This window comes from Pristis pectinata, chromosome 8 (genome assembly GCF_009764475.1).
Source record: "Pristis pectinata isolate sPriPec2 chromosome 8, sPriPec2.1.pri, whole genome shotgun sequence".
Classification (NCBI taxonomy): Eukaryota; Metazoa; Chordata; class Chondrichthyes; order Rhinopristiformes; family Pristidae; genus Pristis; species Pristis pectinata.
In genome coordinates, this window is record NC_067412.1 from 26,848,084 (window position 1) to 26,868,174 (window position 20,091).

Consider the following 20,091-nt stretch of genomic DNA (forward strand, 5'->3'; position numbering starts at 1 on the left):
GACATTGAGGGAAAGGTTGTTGTCATGACATCATGCCACTAAACTCTCTATCTCCTTTCTGTACCCCGACTCATCGTTGTTTGAGATACGGCCTACAACGGTGGTATCATCTGCAAACTTGTAGATGGAGTTAGAGCAGAATCTGGCCACACAGTCATGAGTATATAGGGAGTAGAGTAGAGGGCTGAGGACGCAGCCTTGTGGGGCACTAGTGTTGAGAGCAATCGTGCCGGAGGTATTGCTGCCTATCCTCACTGACTGAGTTCCGTTGGTCAGAAAGTCAAGGATCCAGTTACAGAGGGAGGTGTTGAGTCCCAGGTCTCCGAGTCTGGTGACGAGTTTGCTTGGAATTATAGTATTGAAGGCAGAGCTGTAGTCAATAAACAATAATCTAATGTAGGTGTCTTTACTGTCCAGATGCTCCAGAGCTGAGTGTAGGGCCAGGGAGATGGTGTCCGCTGTAGACCTGTTTAGGCAATAGGCCGGGATGATAATGGTCTTCTTAAAACAGGTGGGAACCTGTAATTGAAGCAGGGAGAGGTTAAATATGTCTGCAAATACTTCCGCCAGCTGAGCAGCACAAGATCTGAGCACACAGCCAAGGACACCATCTGGGCCAGTGTTGTGAGAAAGGTTCTTTTGGTATCTTAAAGATAAAGGTCTGGACACACAGTCCTTGTAATTTAAAAATGGTTTATTATCAAAGACAAAGCGGGACAGAATGAATGGGAACAGGTGCACACACACACTCTCAAGCATGAGATCATGAATGTGGAGGGAAATCGCGACAGAGGGTGAGGTTCACACACACACACACACACACACACACGCACGCACGCACGCACGCGCGCACACACACACACAATAACTGGGTACAAATGATCAAGGAATAAACTATACAATGTTTGGACACCCTGATTCTGGACAAACATTGGCTCTTTGGTCTCGGGAGTCCTTAACTAACTGCCCTGAAGTAGTGCACAGCTTACCTCAACATCCTAGGACACAGAAAAAGAGAAAGAAAAACCAAACATGCAGCACTTTTATGCTGCTGGGGGGCTGGGTAGCCCAGCAAGGACAAAGGTGCTTTAAACAGGCCAATCCGAGTGGTCCAGCAAGACAAAGGTGTTTACCTAATGGGGCAGAGCCGGACCCCTGATTGACAGTGGTATAGCTTCCGACCTGATAGGCAATGCTATCATCCGAACATGGGGGTCAGTAGTGTTGTCACTGTCATCTGACCCCTGGCCTTTCCTACCACAGCCAGGTGCTTTCCCCGTGTTCACTCTCCGGAAGACTGATCTTAAGTCCTCAATGGTGACCACGGGTTCAGTTGCATTAGAGGCTATCGTGGTGACTATCCACTTTCCTTCTGTTCAAAATGTGCACAGAATGCGTTAAGCTCATCAGGAAGGAATGCATTGTTGTTAACTACGCAGCCCATCTTCGTCTTGTAGCCTGTTATGGCACGTAAGCCCTGCCATAACTGACAGCTGGACTGGGACTTTATTTTGAGTCGGTATTGTCTCCTGGCATTCCTGATAACTTTCCGAAGGTCATATCTCGATTTCTTGTACAGGTCACGATCATCAGACTTGTGTGCAGTAGTCCTTGACTTCAGTAGCGAGTGGATCTCCCGGTTCATCCACGGTTTCCTGTTTGGGAACACCCGTATTGTCCTCTTCGGCACACAGTCCTCCACACACTTGCTGATAAAGTGCGTGATGGTGGTGACATACTCATCTAGGCTGGCAGCTGAGTCTTTGAACATGGACCAGTCCACTGACTCAAAGCAGTCACGTAGAAACTCATTTGTTTCCTCAGACCAGCACTGCACGACTCTCTGTACTGGATCCTCCCGTTTCAGTTTCTGTTTGTATGCAGGGAGAAGGAGCACAGCCTGGTGGTCCGATTTCCCAAAGTGAGGACGAGGGGTGGCTCGGACGGTATCTTTGATGGTTGTATAGCATTGGTCAAGGGTGTTTGGGTCCCTGGTGGAGCAGGAGATGTGCTGGTAGTATTTTGTTAACACACTCTTGAGGTTGGCCTGTTTGAAGTCACCTGCTATAATGAAGCGGGCCTCAGGGTATCCTGTCTCAAGGTTGTTGACCACGGAGTATAGTTCATTGAGTGCAGGCTTCATGTCCGTCTGTGGTGGGATGTAGACTGCCATCAGGACAGCTAAAGTGAACACTCTTGGCAGGTAGAATGGTCAACACTTTACCATTAGATATTCCAGGCTGGGTGAGCAGGAGCTCTCCAGGACTGTCACCTCGGAGCACCACAAGTTGTTGTTTAAGAAGCAGACCCCTCCACTCCTAACTTTGCCTGACGATTCCGTAGGGTCCATTCGATGGATTGAGAAGCCCTCAGGTTGAATGGCGCAGTCAGGTGAAGCAGGTGTGAGCCTCAACAGTCTGCTTGACCTTGCTGCTTGTTATATGGGACCTTAGCTCTAACTGGGAGCTAGAACTAGGCTCCCCTGTTTCTCCCGAAGTTTGCGGGGACTTGCGGTCCCTTTCCATACAGGGGGAGGTCTTTCTGGAGGATTTACTGCTGTGGCCACCAGAATATCATCAAACGAACGATCGGTATGATGAGTTTTCGAGTTTGGGATATAATCCCACCGGGTTGGGGGGGGGGGGGTGGCGCTGGGGGCTGATAGCTCTTTGGGAGTACTGCTGCTTCCAGCAGTCCTTCGCTTTCCAAATTGCTCTTTTTGGGCTTCTCTCTTGGAGGCTGGTGTCGTTTCGCCATTTCCAGCCATTTATTAAAACAACTAATCATGTAATTATAATCCCATGTGGGGTCTCCCCCTCCCGACTCGGTATCGCTCTTCCAATACAGGATTTTCTTTAAATCAAACGATCCCCCCCCCCCACCCCCACCCCCCAGGGGCCATTCCCCGTTGGACCATCCGTAGAGATCACTGGAAACTGTTACTGAGGACCTGCTGTCTCCGGTTTCCAACCAAACCTTATCAGCGGGTGATCCGGGTGGCACGAGAGGATCTCCCATTTGTTTCTTAACTTGTGTCTCTTTGATAATTTCATGATGCTCTCCTTTTGCAATTTTACCGGAAATTCCTCTTATCTGGAATAGAATTCTTATTTCCCATTCTCACAGTTTGTTAATTCCGTATAGTCCCTCTTACCGCGAAACCATAAATTCTAATGATTAACTTTACTACTTAACATACAACACTATTCCTTTTTCCCTAGAGCTCTTATTCCTCTGTCCTCGAAGTCCTCAAGTTCATTTATCGTTACTTTATCTGGAGGGTATTTTCAGGTTCCTTCTTCCTCGCGTGGTCTTGCCCACCCGTCTCTCCGGGATCGGATCAGGGCGTCTCAACGCGGGTCAGCGGCCGGGTGGAACACTGTGCTCTCTTTTAATACAAATTCTCCTTTACTTTTACTCAACATTTATGTTCGGATCCCGTTACAATAGAGATCCTGCCAGATTGTCAGAGAAAACTAACTCACACCATACAGACTTCCAGGCAAAGAGGTTTTATTCGTGATGTCACGGAGAGTCCAACAGGCCGAAATCGGATTACCCGCGGACTCTGAGGAGTTCTCAAAGTCCTCTCATTTATACAAGAGAGAGAAATAAGTTTTGTGCAAAGCATCTTTACATAGATAAACCCTAGGATTACAAAGGATGCTTCAGCATAATCGTGAAGGACAACAGATGCCAGTTTTGGAACTATTGCTCAAGTATGGCCTTGTGAGGTCTGTCCCCGAGGCTTCTTTTAGTCATGTAGCTGCTACTTTCAGTTCCCTAGCTCCTTTATTCTTCGTAATTACTACACACCTGCTCTCTTTGACATACGGACTCTCCTTTGTTGCTTCTCGGGGGGGAGGGCTTGAGCCACGGTGTATCTTCTGCCAGGACCCACTGGTTTCACCAGTGTTGCTACTCTGCTCATCAACCTGAGCTTGTCTGCTTTCCATTCTTCTGGGAGATATAGCATACTCTGCTCTACCTTCAGCCTTCCTGCTGATCCCTCAAACTCTTGAGGTTTGATCGCTTTTGAAGTTCCCACGTTTTACTTTCTTAATTTTCAAATCCTACAACAACAAACTTGCAATTATATCCCACGATATCTCACAGTCCTGCCATTATGTCTTAAATCATGATTAGTAATCTTCACTGGAGCGTGAAGTGGACAGGGCTGGTGACAGTTGGTTGGAGTCAGAGGTCGTCTGCCAGCTCTGCTGCAGAGGAAGTGGAGGAACCAGTTTGCTGGCCAGTCTGTTATGGAAGGTTGACACTACTAGCAACCAATGCTTAAATGCCCTTGGAAGTCAGTTGGTAGTGACAAGGATCACGGAATTGTGCAGCACCAGTAGCACAGGGATTTCACACTGAGTCGGGGATCCATTGATTGCAATATGAATAGGGTGATCACCTCCATCAGCATAGCTGAGTGAATATTAGGAAAGACAAGGGAATAAAGAACAAAGTGAAATACAAGAAAAATTCTTGAGTAAGATAAATTAGGAACCAAGGATCGAAGTAAAAGGGAGGAAGTTTATTATTAGCAGTAAAGAAAATGTATTGGAGAAATTAATGGGATTAAAAACCCACAATTTTTTGGACCTCATTTCACATATCCAAGGGATGTATTAGTAATGATCCTGCAAGAGACGGAGATAAAATATGGAACTGCTGATAAGTTATCTGAACTCAACTGTCAAAGAGTTTCTAGCGTTGATTGTTAGGGAAGGACAATGTGCATTCAGAATATATTATTATCAGGCAGAGTCGTCCTGTTTTTATGAAAGGGAAACTATTCTAGGCCAACGTAGTATAGTTTTTGAGGATGGAACAATAGTGTTGATGAAGGGGAACCAATGAGTATACGGGTTCAATTGTAATATTTACGAGAAGTTTGCATAGGTACATGGATGAGAGAGAGGTATGGAGGGCTGTGGTCTGGGTGCAGGTAGATGGGACTAGGCAGAAAACCAGGCTGGCATGGACTAGATGGGCTGAAGGGCCTGTTTCTGTGCTGTAGTGCTCTATGACTCTTATGACTCTATCCATACTTCCAACAACTTAAATTATATAAATTACGGGTTCATTGACTTGGAGCAATGTGCTGGCATAGATAAGGAATGGTTAATAAACGTAAAACAGAGAGCAGGAATACATATGAATTAGGAGCAAGAGCTTATATGCAGAAGATTATGGAAGATTTGGTGGTAACCTCAGCTCCACTAACCACATTTATCAAATATCTATCTCCCTCTGTTTCCGCCGTGCTTTGAGGAAGAGAGTCCCAAAGAGTCAGAGCCTTCGGAGAGATAAAGCTTCACCTCATCTCTATCTTAATTGGGCAAACCTGTATTTTTACTTTAGTCACCCCCAGTGCTAGATTCTCCTAGAAGAGGAAACATCCTCTCCACATCCGCCCAAAAGCCCTGCCAGGATTTTATGTTTCAATCAAGACCCTTCTCACTCTTCTAAACTTCAGCAGCTACAAACCTAGCCTGTTCAACCTTTCTTCTGAAGACAGGCCACCCATGCCACTGAAATGCTTCCATTACAATAAGCCAGTCAGGAATGTAGACATTGCTCTGTATGTGACTTCACCAACATTTTATCTAAAAGCACAACTTTCCTACTTTTGTATTCAATTTCCCTAGCAATGAACAATAACAAGTGGATCGTTTACTGGCTGGCTGCCTGTTACTTATGGAATATCAGTTATTAACTAACGTCTTATTGAGATATAGTATCCAAGTTTACTGACAATGAAGTTAGTAGGCAAGTAAGAGGATGAGGGACACATAAAGTTGCAATGGAGTCTAGGCATATCAAATGAGTGGGAAAAAGTTGGTAGATGGAGTATAATGTTGGGGAATAGGACACTATTCATTTTGGCAGGAATTATAGAAACAAAATGTTGGTGTTGAGAGAGATCTGGCTATCCTTGCACTTTAAGCACCATATCTCGCATACAGCACACAGTAAGGAAAGTACATGATATATCAGCCTCTATTACATGGAGAATAATGCCCGTAAGTTAAGAAGGCTCGCTGCAATTGTAAAGGTTTTTGGGGACCCTTGTGCCAAGGGAAAGGTATGGTTGTTTTGGAAACAGTGTAGGAGAAATTGGTCTAGGATGAGCCAATACTTGCTCAATTTTAAAGGAATAAGTGATCTCAATGAAACACATAAAATTCTGTGAGGGCTTCATCGGGTAGGTGCTGAGAATGTAGAACTAGGGAGTACATTCTTAGAATAAGAAATTTCTTTACTCAGGTGTGAACCACAGAGGGAAGTGGATGTTCAGGCATTGAGAATATTCAAAATCAATGCAAGTTTGGGCTCAAAGGGAATCAAAGAATATGGGAATGTGGACACAGCACATAACTTCAGCTCTGACCTTATGAGAAGTGCAGTGGATTTAAGGATAGGGTGGCCTCACTTCTACTCCAACTTCTTACATTCATATTTTCCAACATTTGCTTGCCATTTATTTTTTCAAAGGATTTCTTTATTTAGTGACAAGAACTTGAAGAGCATCGAGGTGGATAAGTCCCCAGATCCCAATGGGATATATCCCAGATTTATGAAAGAGGCAAGAGAGGAGATTGCTGGGGCCTTGACAAAGATTTTGTATCCTCACTAGCAACAGCCGATGTCCAGGAGGACTGGAGAGTAGCCAGTGTTGTTCCTTTGTTCAATAAGTGAAATAGGGATAATCCAGGAAATTATCGGGCAGCGAGCCTCACTTCAGTGATAGGGAAACTACTGGAGAGGATAGAATTTACGCACATTTGGAAAAAACATGGCCTGACTAGGGACAGTCAGATGGCTTTGTGTAGGGCAGGTCCTGTCTTAAAAACTTCATTGAGTTTATTGAGGAGTTGACAAAGGTGATTGATGAGGGTAGGGCAGTGGATGTTCTCTACACAGATTTTAGTAACATGTTTGACAAGGTCCTTCATGGTAGGCTGATTCAGAAGGTTAAGATGCATGGGTTCCACAGTGACGTGGTAGTTTGGATTCAGAATTGGCTTGCCCATAGAAGACAGAGGTAGTGGTGGCAGAGTGCTATTCTGATTGGAGCTCTGTGACCAGTGATGATCTGCAGGGATGAGTGCTGGGACCTCTGTTGTTTGTGATTACACATAAAAGACTTGGATGCAAAGTAGATGGGTGGGTTAGTAAGTTTGCAGACAATACAAAGATTGGTAGAGTTGAGGACAGTGCAGAGGGTGCCAAAGGATAGAGCAGAATATATATCAGTTACAGATATGAGCAGAGAATGGCAGATGAAATTTAATCTAAGCATGTGTGAGGTGTTGCAGTTTGGGAGGTCCAATCTAAGGGGTGAGTATTGGAATGGCAGGACCCTTAACAGTATTGATGTACAGAAGGATCTTGGATTCAAGTCCATTGCTCACTGAAAGTGGCCAAGCAAGTAGATAGGGTGGTGAAGAAGCATGATTGCCTTCATTGGTAGGGGCATTGAGTATAAGAGTCAGGAAGTCATGTTGCAGCTCTATAAAACTTTGGTTAGGCCACACTATGTGTATTGTGTGCAATTCTTGTTTCCCCATTACAGGAAGGATGTGGAGATTTTGGAAAGGGTACAGAAGAGGTTTTACAAGGATGCCATTTGGATTAGAGGGTGTGAGCTATTGGGAGAGGTTGGACAAACTTGGGTTGTTTTCTCTGGAGCGGCAGCAGGCTGAGGGAAGACCCAATAGAAGTTTATAAGATTATGTGCGGCATAGATAGGATGTACAGTCAGAATCATCTTCCCACGACAGGTCACTCATTTAAGGTTGGGGTGGGAAGTTTAAAGGAGATGTGCAGGGCAAGTTTTTTACACAAAGGGTGGTAGGTGCTTGGACCAGGCTGCCGGGGGATTGGTGGAAGCAGATATGATAGTGGCATCTAAGAGGCTATTAGATACATGAATATGCAGGGAGTGGAAGGATATGGATCATGTACAGGCAAAAGAGATTTAGTTTAATTTAGCATTGTGTTTCAGTACAGACATTGTGGGCTGAAGGGCTTGTTCCTGTGCTGTACTGTTCTATGTACTCTGATTTAGTGAATAAATTAAATATAATGAACACGTTCTTAATTATCAAGCAAAGTTAAAAAGAATGGGCGAATGAAATTGCACATCTTTTCTGGGCTGGGTCAGTCAGCAGTAATATATCTCAAATAAGAGCCAGGAGAATTGTTTCCTTTTATTATCAATACTACAACAATGAAGCCAAGGAAGGTCAAGGATTGTCAATCTCATGGCCATCAAAACATAAGAACAAAGGAAGGAGAGTGGTTCATTCAGAATCTCAAGCCTGCTTTGTGTTCCACTACATCTTGACAGGTGTCTCTCTTAAACTCCCTTTATCCCGCTTAATTCCAATTCTCGTGATATTTTTGCTTGATAAAAATCTATCAATCTCAATTTTGAAATTTCCGACAGTTTTTTTTCTGGGAAAGACTTCCAGATTCCAATTAGCCTCTGCATGAAGGGATGCCTTCTTGAAATTATTTCTCGATTGCTATTTGGGAATTTGGAATTTTGTGGCCAGGGTTCCTTGTCTGATACCCACGTGAAGGAGCAATTTTGCTTATCTATCAAATCCTTTTATCATCTTCAACACATCAGACAGGATTTTGTGATAAGAATGAAGAAAAACAATTAGTGTTCGCTCTCATCACTTCCTAAAATTGTCAGCAACTTGGGATTTCCATGAGTCCCAATGCATAAATCTTGAATTTGCCATCAGTGATTCAACACGCCACTGTTGGCTGTACCTGACATTGAAATAGTCATGATGATCAACAAGGGAGCAAGAACCTGCATCATTTTCCTTGTATTTACAAAAGTAGATCACACAAAGGTCTTGCCCCAGTTTAAAGAAGCACAAGAGGTGTTTTCCCACATAAGGAAGAAGCTTCTAATGGAACAATACAGCTGCAGGTAGAAGATTTTGTTTAAAAAGCATTGTTAATTTTAAATGAGATTTCCTAAAAAAAATCTTTCCCCTTGGCATTTAATTTGAAAGGACCTTTTTAATAATCTTCCTACATCTTATTTATTTATTTACATTTTTTGATTGGTTGTTAATTTTGGAGTTATTAGAATTTTTTTTGCAAATGTTTAATACTTATAAAGTTTCTGAAATATATCCAAATATTTTTATATTATAAATTTGTGGGTGTTGCTAATTTGACCACCACACATAATGTTACTTTTTTTAATCCCCCGGGGACAACAACATCAAAGATAGTCAACCGACTTTTTTTCCAAGATCATGCTGGAGAATTGCTGAAGGTAAGTGTGCAACTTTTAATTGAGGTTTTGAGCAACCTCAATCTGTCCAGCTCCTATGAAGGGTCACAGACCTGAAATGTCAACTCTGTTTCTTTTTCCACAGATGCTGCCTGACCTGCTGAATGTTTCCTGTTTTTTATTTCAACTTTTCAACATCTGCAGCTTTTCTTTCCATTTGGAACAACCGCCGTTGGCTCACCATTGACTACGATATGTGAACTATCAAGTACATTACTTCTTAACCCTCCATATGGTAAACAATGTAAACCAAGTCTAGGCAAGCAAGCTATTTTCAAGTTTAACCTTTAATGCTTTGGTGTCATAATCCTTTCACTCATCCTCTTCAATCTTGGATACTTTTGTGGTGGTCACTATAAACAAAAGCCTGAGTGACAGAGATCTGTTCCTCCCTCTTATGGTACGCAAGGTAATAATGTCCTGGATTTCCTGAGAAATGCCAAAGTTCCATATATAACTGTTGGAATTTTCCCATGTAACTGTTGGAAAGTTCAGGACTAACACAGAAATCCCAGCTTCCTGATAGGTCCATGCTGCTGCCATTCAAATTGTCCAACATTAGGCTCCACCTGGTGAAGCCTTTCAGCAATTATGGTGGAAAATTTGGGGACTGAACTGCTTCTCAGGGTCAGTGACCGCTTTCATTGGCATAGAGAGGAACAGGTGCAAGGGAGAGAGGAAAGTTTCAGGTTTTTAATAATTAATAGTTGATTTAAACCTTTTAAGCGTATTAAATTGCTTTTAAGATGTTTCTATTATTTGTTTTTAGTAAATCTGTTTGACAGATTTGACCACGAGTTCAGCCCGAGGCGTGGCTTAACTGGCAGACAAAGTACATTGGGAGCTCACTTAGTTCTCAGGGTGTATGGCCAGGAACTAGGGCACGAATAAAATCAACATTAAAAGGGGATATCACAGGATTACATAAAGAGAGATGCATTACTGACTGTGATGCTGTGCCAGGAATCTGGCGTGAACCCTGCCCTCTCTGTTGCTCTGCCAAAAACATGTACACTGGTGTTTAAGCTTGTTACCGCAGAGAAATGTTCAGACCGGGGAGAATGTTCAGATGAACAGTGAGAAGAGGAGAAGGCAGCTCCCATCACATCCAGCAGAGGGCGATGAGAGAGCCTGTAGGATCTGGGCAGTCTTTCAACATGCAGAACATCCACTGCCAAACCGAACAATAGCCTGTGCCAGCCAGGGGCAGGCCTGAGCCACACACGTTAGTGCTGCACTGCTGCTCCACCTCCCCATAGACTGCCCGACCCCAGCCTCACAGACAGCCTCCCCACACCGAGCCGTGGGTACTTCATAGCTGTGAGAGCACCAGGGGAGGACAGGGTTTGCTCTGGGTCCCCATCTGGTAGCGTGCAGCCTGAGCAGATGTCTGCGTTAAAGAACAGGGGCTTGTGCTTGTGAGTGCTTGGACTGGAAGACTTAGAGTGCTACACTGAATTGTCATTCTGTTGCGATGCACTGGCTGGGGTACCGGTGCATTTCTGTTGGATCTGCAGCCAGAAGGTCATGTCCTACATAAAATCTTGGTGATCACTTCTGAACTAGCTTTGGTCAGGAAGTTGTCACAGTGAGAGTTGCTCAAGGTAAGGGCAGGTTTATTGCGTAAGTGAGTGGCAATGGTAGGGACCTCCTCACACCCACAAAATTCATTGATTTTTATTTTCCCGGAGTTCAGCAGGATTATTCCCAATGACAATTTGAGGAAAATCTTAGACATGCTTGGAGAACAGCATGTGATCAGCAATTTTCAAAATGCATTTACTAAGGTGACACGTGGGTGGCTTGGAAATAGGATTATGATACATTCAGTGGATGGGAGAGGTTGTTGATTAAGTTGTGTTTGGCTATTAATATTAGAGAAAAAGGTGTGGTGCGATGTAAAAGGGGCTGCCCATAACGAACGAATTCATTCTTAGTGCAAATCATTCTTTAATTTAGTCCTGTTTCCTTTTCCCCGAGCACACTTTGACAAGTAAAGTTTTTAGCAATTTAAATGCAAGATAAAGGAAAAGCCCCACGAAAACCAGAACAATGACAAACACATCCAGTAAGTAGTACTGATAGAATGGCAGCTCATTACCCGCGGATCTAAAATGAGCAGCCCCTCGGTGCCTTATTGTGTATTCAACCCAGAAAACAGCCAGCTCCTTTGGCTCCACTGGAACATCTCTGTGCAAGGCAGATATTCGTTTCATGTTCTCCCCATAGGAAGGGGTCTCGATGACGGTCTTGACTGCCTGGAAAACATCGTCTCTTTTCAAGTGAGCCAAATCTAACATGACCGCAGCTCCTCGGGTTTTGAGACGCAGAAGGTTATCATATTGATCAAATAAGATTGGGATGCCAACCACGGGGACCCCGTGGTAAATGGCCTCATAAATCCCATTTTCCCCACCGTGACTGATGAACGCTCTGGTCTTCGGATGACCCAGCAGATCATTTTGAGGAAGCCAGCTCATTATCTTAGTGTTGTTCCCTAAGGTTGAGGGCAGTCTTCCAGTAAACCGCCAGATCACCCTCTGAGGGAGTCGGGCTAGTCCCGCCGCGACTTCACTCGCCAGCTCTGGTGGAAGGAAGCCCACCACACTTCCTAAGGAGAAGATCACCACGCCATCCTCGCCAGAACTGTCCATGAACCGCTGCAGTTCAGCAGGGAGCGGTCGACCCCGGCTGCACTGAAAACCTCCGATGTAAACCAGGTTTGGCACGGTCGGCCGAGGATACTCAAAGGCAAAGTCAACCTTCATTAGCACGATATCAGCCTTTTGATAAAGTTCTTCCACCGTAATGTCACTATTGAGGTAAAGCTGGCACAGTTTGTTGTAAACTGGGTAAATGTGGAAGTTGTTCATGTATCTCGATATTCCATATATCAACACGTTCTCAATCTGTCCAAAAGCAACATCCTGTCGCTCAGGCGTGAACTTATCATGGGCACAAAAGAAAGTGGCGACGGGGCTAAATTAAAGTGGAGGTCCCCGGCTATCATCCACCTGCCAAAAGCACCAACGGCTTCTCAAGTACATGGGCCATCATGACACCGGCTACATGGTAAGGGTCGGCCAAAATCAGATCAAAACCTCCAGCTTTGAGTCGACCCATCAGTGCGCGATCCTCGAACATTGCCTGAACGGCCGGATAGTCACTTCAATATTGATGTAGAATAAGGCGCACAACTGCGGAGAGCGGAGATACTGGAGAGGAAACCATCTTCCACGTAGAGATAGTTGAAGACAATGTCATGGATTTCGCTTTGACTAAGGCTTTACGTGCCTGACCTGCGGGAATGCGGATCGTTTCCACGGTGAAATCTTCGGAGATCGCCTCAATCCTCAGCGAGTCGTTGTTCCTCAGCACCGTGACCTGTGCTCCCTCTGCACCAGTTCCAGGAGCAGGGATTTCATGATGATCCAGTGGCTCCAGTCCGTGGGGACGGCGAGGATCCTGGCAGCTTCTGGGCCCGGACTCCTTGCGGAAAAGAACAGCAGAAGTGCCAGAAAAACCGCTCTGCTTTTAGTTGACATTTTCGGCCACGAATCTCAACCAGAATAATGGTTGTTTCCCGATGCTGAATCTTACAGTGCTTGGGTAAAATGACACTACCTGATCAGATATTCTTGTTGACTACCACTAAACAATTCACATTTGAACTGTCAATAAAACCACTTTTGTTGTTATGTAAATGAAAGGTTTAACGGAAATTCTAGACGAGTTGTTTTATACATTAAAACCGGTTCTCTGGCGAGACAGAAAAATTCCTTGGCGCTACAGCTGCGTTGGGGGTGTGTTTTTTCATATGTCCTTGGAAGTTAACGGCATTATGGATTCATTCTGGACGATCCAGCTGACAATTGTCTTTGCAGTTTCTTGGAACGTGCGGCCTCAGTTACTCTGGCGACAATGAAATACAGACCGTGGTTCCGGAGGAGCGGCGCTCGCCAGTGGTCCTCTGCTCTCATGATGCACATCTGGCGAACTGACTTGTTCGTGTGTCGCTTCTCACCCGCCAATGTACAAAGGATGAGCTCACGATTTACTTTTGAATAGCTACCTGATCGAAACTTGTTCGAGGCAAAGATTAAAATAGCTTGATTTTCTGCCAATGCCAGTTACTTGTGAGAAAGTCACTCCAAAAACGTTACTGCGAACCTTGCTCCTCTTGTGATTTTCTTATGCACCCTCGGGCCTTCTGTGCCCAATAATGGGGTCTGCATCGTCACTGCTGAGATTGTCACTTATGATAACCTGGAGGAGGCCGCACCTCCCATCCCCTCCAGCAGACCCATGAATCTTTCACACTCTGATGTCTGGCAGGATGCTTTTTCGTTCTGACAGAAAAATTTGACCTTCACAGTTGTAAGTACAAGTGTATTTACAAGTTTTGTGCTATTATGCGCGCCCTGGTTTCCTTGTTGTGTTTCCCAGTGGCTTTTGGCTGACATAACTTAAAAATACATACCCCTGTTTAGACTTCGATTTGTTAAGTTTACCGAGATCACGCAACTGAATCAGAATCAGATTTATTATCACTGACTTGGATGACGTGAAATTTGTTGATTTGCGGCAGCAGCTCTGTGCAAAGGCATAACATTACCATAACTTGCAAAATAACTAAAGTGCAAATATAAAGATATGACGAAGAAGTGTTCATGGGTTCATGGACCGTTCAGAAATCTGATAGGGGAGGGGAAGACGCTGTTCCTGAAACTTTGAGTGTGGGTCTTCAGGCTCCTGTACCTCCTCCCTGATGGTAGTAATGAGGGCACGTCCTGGATGGTAAGGGCCCTTAGTGATGGATGCTGCCTTTTTGAGGCACCGCCTCTTGAAGATGTCCTGGATGGTTGGGAGGGTTGTGCCCGTGATGGAGCTGGCTGAGTCTACATACCAGGCAGTGATGGAACCAGTCAGAATGATCTCTGCCATACATCCATGGAAATCTATAAGTGTTGTGCTGTCAGAAAAAAACTAATGCACACCATACAAACTTTGAGGCAAAGAGGTTTTATTCGTGATATCAATACTCCAAGTGCGGCCTCACCAGCACCCTGTACAACTGCACCATGACGTCCCAACTCCTGTACTCAATGCCCTGACTGATGAAGGCCAGTGTGCCAAACCCCTTCACCACCACCCTGTCTACCTGTGTTGCCACTTTCAGGGAACTATGTACCTGTGCTCCAAGGTCCCTTTATTCTACAATACCCCCCAAGGGCCCTGCCATTCTGTGACAATGTAGCATTTCCTCAGTACTGGCCCTCTGACAGCGAAGCACCCCTTCATACAGCTCCTCTGACAGTGAGGCAATTGTTCAGTGATGTCTCCAAGAGTGAGGCTGTCCATCAGTACTGCCCTCCTGACAATGAGGCACTCCCTCAGGTCCACTCCTCTGACAATACAATGCTCCTTAGACCTCCCCATTCCCGCACCGACCTGTCTGTCCACTTTTCCCTCACCTCCTGATCCAGTTGGCCCCCATCACTGTGTCTCTTTCCCATCCCCCCTCCTTCTCCATTTGCCCATCACTCACACACCCCTGGGAGAGGGAAAAGAGAAAAGGGACAGAGGGGGAGCAGTTAAGTTGGAGGGAGAATTCAATGTTCATGCCGCCAGGTTGGAGACTAGCCAGGCAGAATATGAGGTGTTGTTCCTCCAGTTTGTGTTTGGCCTCAAGTTGGCAGTGGAGGAGGCCAAGGACAGACAAGTCGGTGTGGGAATGGGGAGGTCTAAGGAGCATTGTATTGTCAGAGGGGTGGACCTGAGGGAGTGCCTCACTGTTGGAGGGGCAGTACTGAGGGAGAGCCTCACTCTTGGAGAGTCATCACTGAACAAGTGTCTCACTGTCAGAGGAGCTGTACTGAAGGGGTGCCTCAGTGTCAGAGGGCCAGTACTAAAGAAATGCCACATTGTCACAGAACGACAGGGCCCTGGGGAGTATTGTAGAATAAAGGGACCTTGGAGCACAAGTACATGGTTCACTGGAAGTGGGGTCACAGGTAGACAGGGTGGTCAAGAAGACGTTTGGCACACTGGCCTTCATCAGTCAGGGCATTGAGTATAGTAGTTGGGAGGTCATGATGCAGTTGTACAGGGTGCTGGTGAGGCCACACGTGGAGTATTGTGTTCAGTTTTGGTCACCCTGCTTTAGGAAAGATATTATTAATTTAGAAAGAGTGCAGAAAAGATTTACAAGGATGCTGCCAGGGCTTGAGGGACTGAGTTATATGGAGAGGTTGGACAGGCTAGGACTTTATTCCTTCAAGTGTAGGAGACTGAGAATTGATCTTACAGAGGTGTATAAAATCACGAAGGGCATAGATAGGTGAATACATTCAGTCTTTTTCCCAGAGTTGGGTTGTCAAGAATTAGAGGCCATAGGTTTAAGGTGAGAGGGGAAAAATTTAAGAGGAACATGAGGGGCAACTTTTTTACACAAAGGGTGGTACGTATGTGGAACGAGCTGCAGGAGGAAGTGGCTGAGGCAGGTACAGTAACAACTTTTAAAAGCCAGTTGGACAGGTACATAGATTGCAAAGGGTTAGAAGGTTATGGGCCAAATGCTGGCAAGTGGGACTAGCTTGGATGGGGCATCTTGGTCAGTATGGACCAGTCGGTCCAAAGGGCCTGTTTCAGTGCTATATGACTCAATATCACGGAAAGTCCAACAGGCCAACATCGGATTACCTGGGGACTCTAAGGAGCTCTCAAAGACCCTCTCATTTATACAAGAGAAAAAAACAAGTTTTTTGCAAAGCATCTTTACATAGACAAACCACATATGGGGTACCACATAGGCCGGATAGCAACAACTGGTCCAGTTCGTGGGAAGCCAAGGATAGGCCTTAGTACCACATACTCAGTACGTTTCATGAAATGCCCACAGCAGGGTGCTAGGTCGGGTATTATTAAACTCATACTTACTGCTTCCCATGGGTGTAGCATGTGGGCTGTCTGGCTGACACATGCACTCATGGCCTTTCCTAGGTTGGGGGGATCCCAGGTACCGGGGCAGATACCACCCATCAAAGGTGGTCTCCATCTGGCGACGAATGATACTTGGATCATCCTTCTTTTGTATCTGAATAGACCTAGCTCGCCATGGGACCATCATGGGTACCGACCTTTTTGGTGTCCCTGCACCCCTCCCCTCCCTGGCCCTCATTCCGCCATTCCCGTCCTTTCTTACGGGGCGTTGTTGTACTCTACCTGATCCGTTATTAAATTTCCTCCAAGCCTCCATCTCAGGGAAGGTGAAAGGGGCTGGCTCAGGAGGGATATCTTCACCAGAATGGGAGGGCCCCCTTGCACAGACCCAACAGCTCGACTGATTTGTTCTCAACGCGTACTCGTAACTGAGACGCAGAAAGGAATAGTAGAATCCATCAGTCCAAAAATCAGGAGCACAGTCCACAGGCGTGCGGACCCCATTGCTAATTTCCTTGAAGTTCCAATTTCTCAGCCAGGCATTCATCTGCCAAATCATCCTATTCTTACCCTCACTGGCACATGGCACAGGCAGCAATCCAGCGATTATTACCCTGAGGTCCTGCTTTTTAGCTTCCTACCTAATTCCCTATATTGCCTCTTCAGGACCTCATCTCTTTTCCTACCTATGTCATTGGTACCAATATGTACCACGACCTCTGGCTGTTCACCCTCCCCCTTCAGAATGTTGTGGACCCGATCCAAGACGTCCCTGACCCTGGCACCAGGAAGGCAACATACTATCCGGGAGTCTCTTTCACGTCCACAGAATCTCCTGTCTGCCCCCCTTACTATGGAATCCCCTATCACTACCACCCTTCTCTTCCCCCCCACTTCCCTTCTGCGCCACACGACCAGGCTCAGTGACAGGGACCTGGTCTCTGCGGCTTTCCTCTGCTGGGCCATTCCCCCCCCAACAGTATCCAAAGCGGTATGCCTGTTATTGAGGGGAATGGCCACAAGGGTACTCTGCACTACCTGCCTATTCTCCGTCCTTCTCCCGACAGTCACCCAGCTACCTGCCTCCTGCAGCTTTGGAGTGACTGCCTCCCTGTAGCTCTTGTCTATGTACTCCTTGGTATCCCGTAGGAGCCGAAGGTCGTCCAGCTGCAGCTCCAGTTCCCCAACACAGTCTGTAAGGAGCTGCAGCTGGATGCACCTCGTGCAGATCTAGTTATCAGGGAGACTGATGTCTCCCAGAACTCCCACATCCCACAAGCTGAACACACACCTGACCCTGGAGCCATTCTCACTGCTCTGCACTACAGGCAACACCAAATCAAAGAAAGAAAGAAACTTACCAGAGACTTACCTTCGCCTCTTCTCCCCAAAGCCTCTCAAACCAAAGCCTCAACTCCTCACTCCAACACTAACTCTAACACTGGCCACTCTAACACTGACCAGGTTAGCAAACAGGGCCACATGTTGTATGGGTTTCCCGGGACTGGTGATGAACCCCCTATGTTGCCACGAAGCCCCGAAGTCATGTACCACCCCAAAGGCATACTGTGAAGTGGTATATATGTTTGCTGTTCTATCCTTGGAGTGTATACATGCTCGGGTGAGTGCAAAATCTCCGCAGCCTGGGCGGATGTTCTGGGGGGGCAGTGCGCAAGCTTCCAGAATGGAGTGACCACTGAGTATCCGGCCATAGTGGCGGTGTCATAGGGACGATGTGAAGCACCGTCAGTGAAAAGCACAAGGTCTGGGTTATCCAGGGGGGTGGATTGAACATCCAGGAGAGGGGAAGAGGCCGAATCAACAAGAATCAACATGTCCTCCTTCCTTCTCCTCTTCCCACTCGGGGAGGAGAGTGGCGGGGTTGAGGGCTGGTGCTTGGCAGAAGGAAAGTTTAGGTTTGGATAACAGCGTGACCTCATACTTGTTCGTCTTGCAGAGCAGTGAAATGTTGTGTGGCTGCTGAATTGAGTAGCAGCAAGACGCACGTGGTGCCCAAATAACACAGGGATGGCCCAGAACAATGGGAGTGGATTTTTCTACCATTACAGCGGTGGCAGCTACAGTCCTAAGGCACGCAGGCATTCCCCTAACCACTGGCAGAAGTTGCACTGAATAGTAGGCTACCGGTCTCTTTCGGCCTCCGTGCTCCTGTGTCAATATGCCAGTGGCGAATCCCTCCTTTTCGCCCACATAATGCGCAAAAAGTTTTCTGTAATCAGGGATTCCAAGGGCTGGTGTCTTCATAATGGCTTCCTTTAGTAGTCCATAAGCTTGGACCCTCTCCTTGGTCCATACTATGTTGGTCGGCCCGATTTGGAGCGTGGACTGTCGGAGGATAGAGTCCATCTGGCGGTACTTGGGTATCCATTGTCGGCAATAGTTCATCATACCCAGAAAGGACAGCATTTCTCTCCTGTTTTGGGTCGAGCTGAGTGTAGTATAACGTTAACCCCTTTGAGGCTGGCATCTGCGAGTGCCATCAGCGAGGATATATCCCAAGCACTGGACTGTGGTTTGGCGGCAGAGACCCGGTGTCCTTTCTTGGCTAGATGGCATAGCGGGGCTACAGTGTCACGCCGGCCATCGTCATATGACGGGGAGGCTATGAGCAGATCGTCGGCGTACTGGAGCACCGTGCTTTTGCCTGGGAGGGTGATCTCACTCAAGTCCCTCCGGACCACTGCAGTGTAAACACCCGGACTCTCAGTGTACCCCTCGGGAAGCCTGGTCCGTGTGTACTGCCCGCCACCGTAGGTGCAAGCAAAAAGATATTGGCTGGCCGAATGCAGGGGAATGGAGAAGAACGCAGAGCAGAGGTCAATTACTGTGTCGTACGTCAAATCAGCAGAGGAGGGGAGGAAAGAATAAAATTAGTGTCAGGGACTACAGGGGTGACCGGGACCACTATCTGGTTGATGGCTCTAAGGTCCTGGATGAAACGCCATTCATCTTTGCGTCGCAGTTTGGGAATGGGCAAAATAGGTGTGTTGCATGGACTCTGGGTTGGATATAAGACGCCTTGTTCTAGCAGGGCGGTTATAACCGGTTTAGTTCCTGCCTCAGCCTTTTCCGACAGGCGATACTGTTTTATGCATGGCAACGGCGCACAGTGTTTCATTTTAACCCGGTGTGGAGCTGCAGAGACCAGTAGGCCGACATGGTTTTTATGCTTTGCCCATAGGGTATCAGGTAATTCCCGGGGGAGGAGCGGGGAGCAGTCGGTGGGGGAGGTTGGAACCCCAAAAATTCTGTCTCCCACTCTCCTTGGGCTTTCTGAATAAATCCAGAGTGTGCAGGCAGCACCCCTGTGTGAAAGGAGCCTGCCTGGGTCCCCGCAGTAGTGAGGTAGAGAGGCGTCTCTTTCTGCAGGGACTCTACCATAGGGCTTATCTGCTCAGGGTGGCTGGTGGCATGACGGCGAGGGTGACATGAGGGACTGATTTTAGTCCCATGACGAACAATGCTTCTTGGGTTGGCATTAACTCCACCTCAGCCCCCACTCCCAAGGGACTGAAGAAGAAGATCCATCCGCTGAACTTACTGTTATGTTCAGGCAGGAATGGGCTTTGGATACATATGCGCCGGTCTCCTGGGTGTTGGTAAACGATGCGGTACAATGGACACGCTGCAACAGCCTGCACGTAAGGATCAAGTAGAGCAGATAGCAAAGGCACCCTTCAGCAGAGTTGCCGAAGGCGACAGATAGCCACATCAGGCCGCGCTCAAATGGATTACAGGGCAACTGCCAGGAGTAGAGCACTGCGGCTTTTTGTTCCAGGGCCGTTATTTTGTGCCTC

At 46.6% G+C, this 20,091-nt stretch overlaps 1 protein-coding gene across 1 annotated transcript; it reads right to left on the bottom strand.

Moving 5' to 3' along the window:
• Window positions 1-11,286: 11,286 nt before the first annotated feature.
• On the bottom strand, window positions 11,287-12,475 carry LOC127573271 (UDP-glucuronosyltransferase 2C1-like). The gene is given in 3 exon segments (XM_052021319.1): window positions 11,287-12,252; window positions 12,255-12,352; window positions 12,355-12,475. Coding segments are annotated over 3 exon segments (1,185 nt in total).
• Between the last annotated feature and the right edge of the window lie 7,616 nt (window positions 12,476-20,091).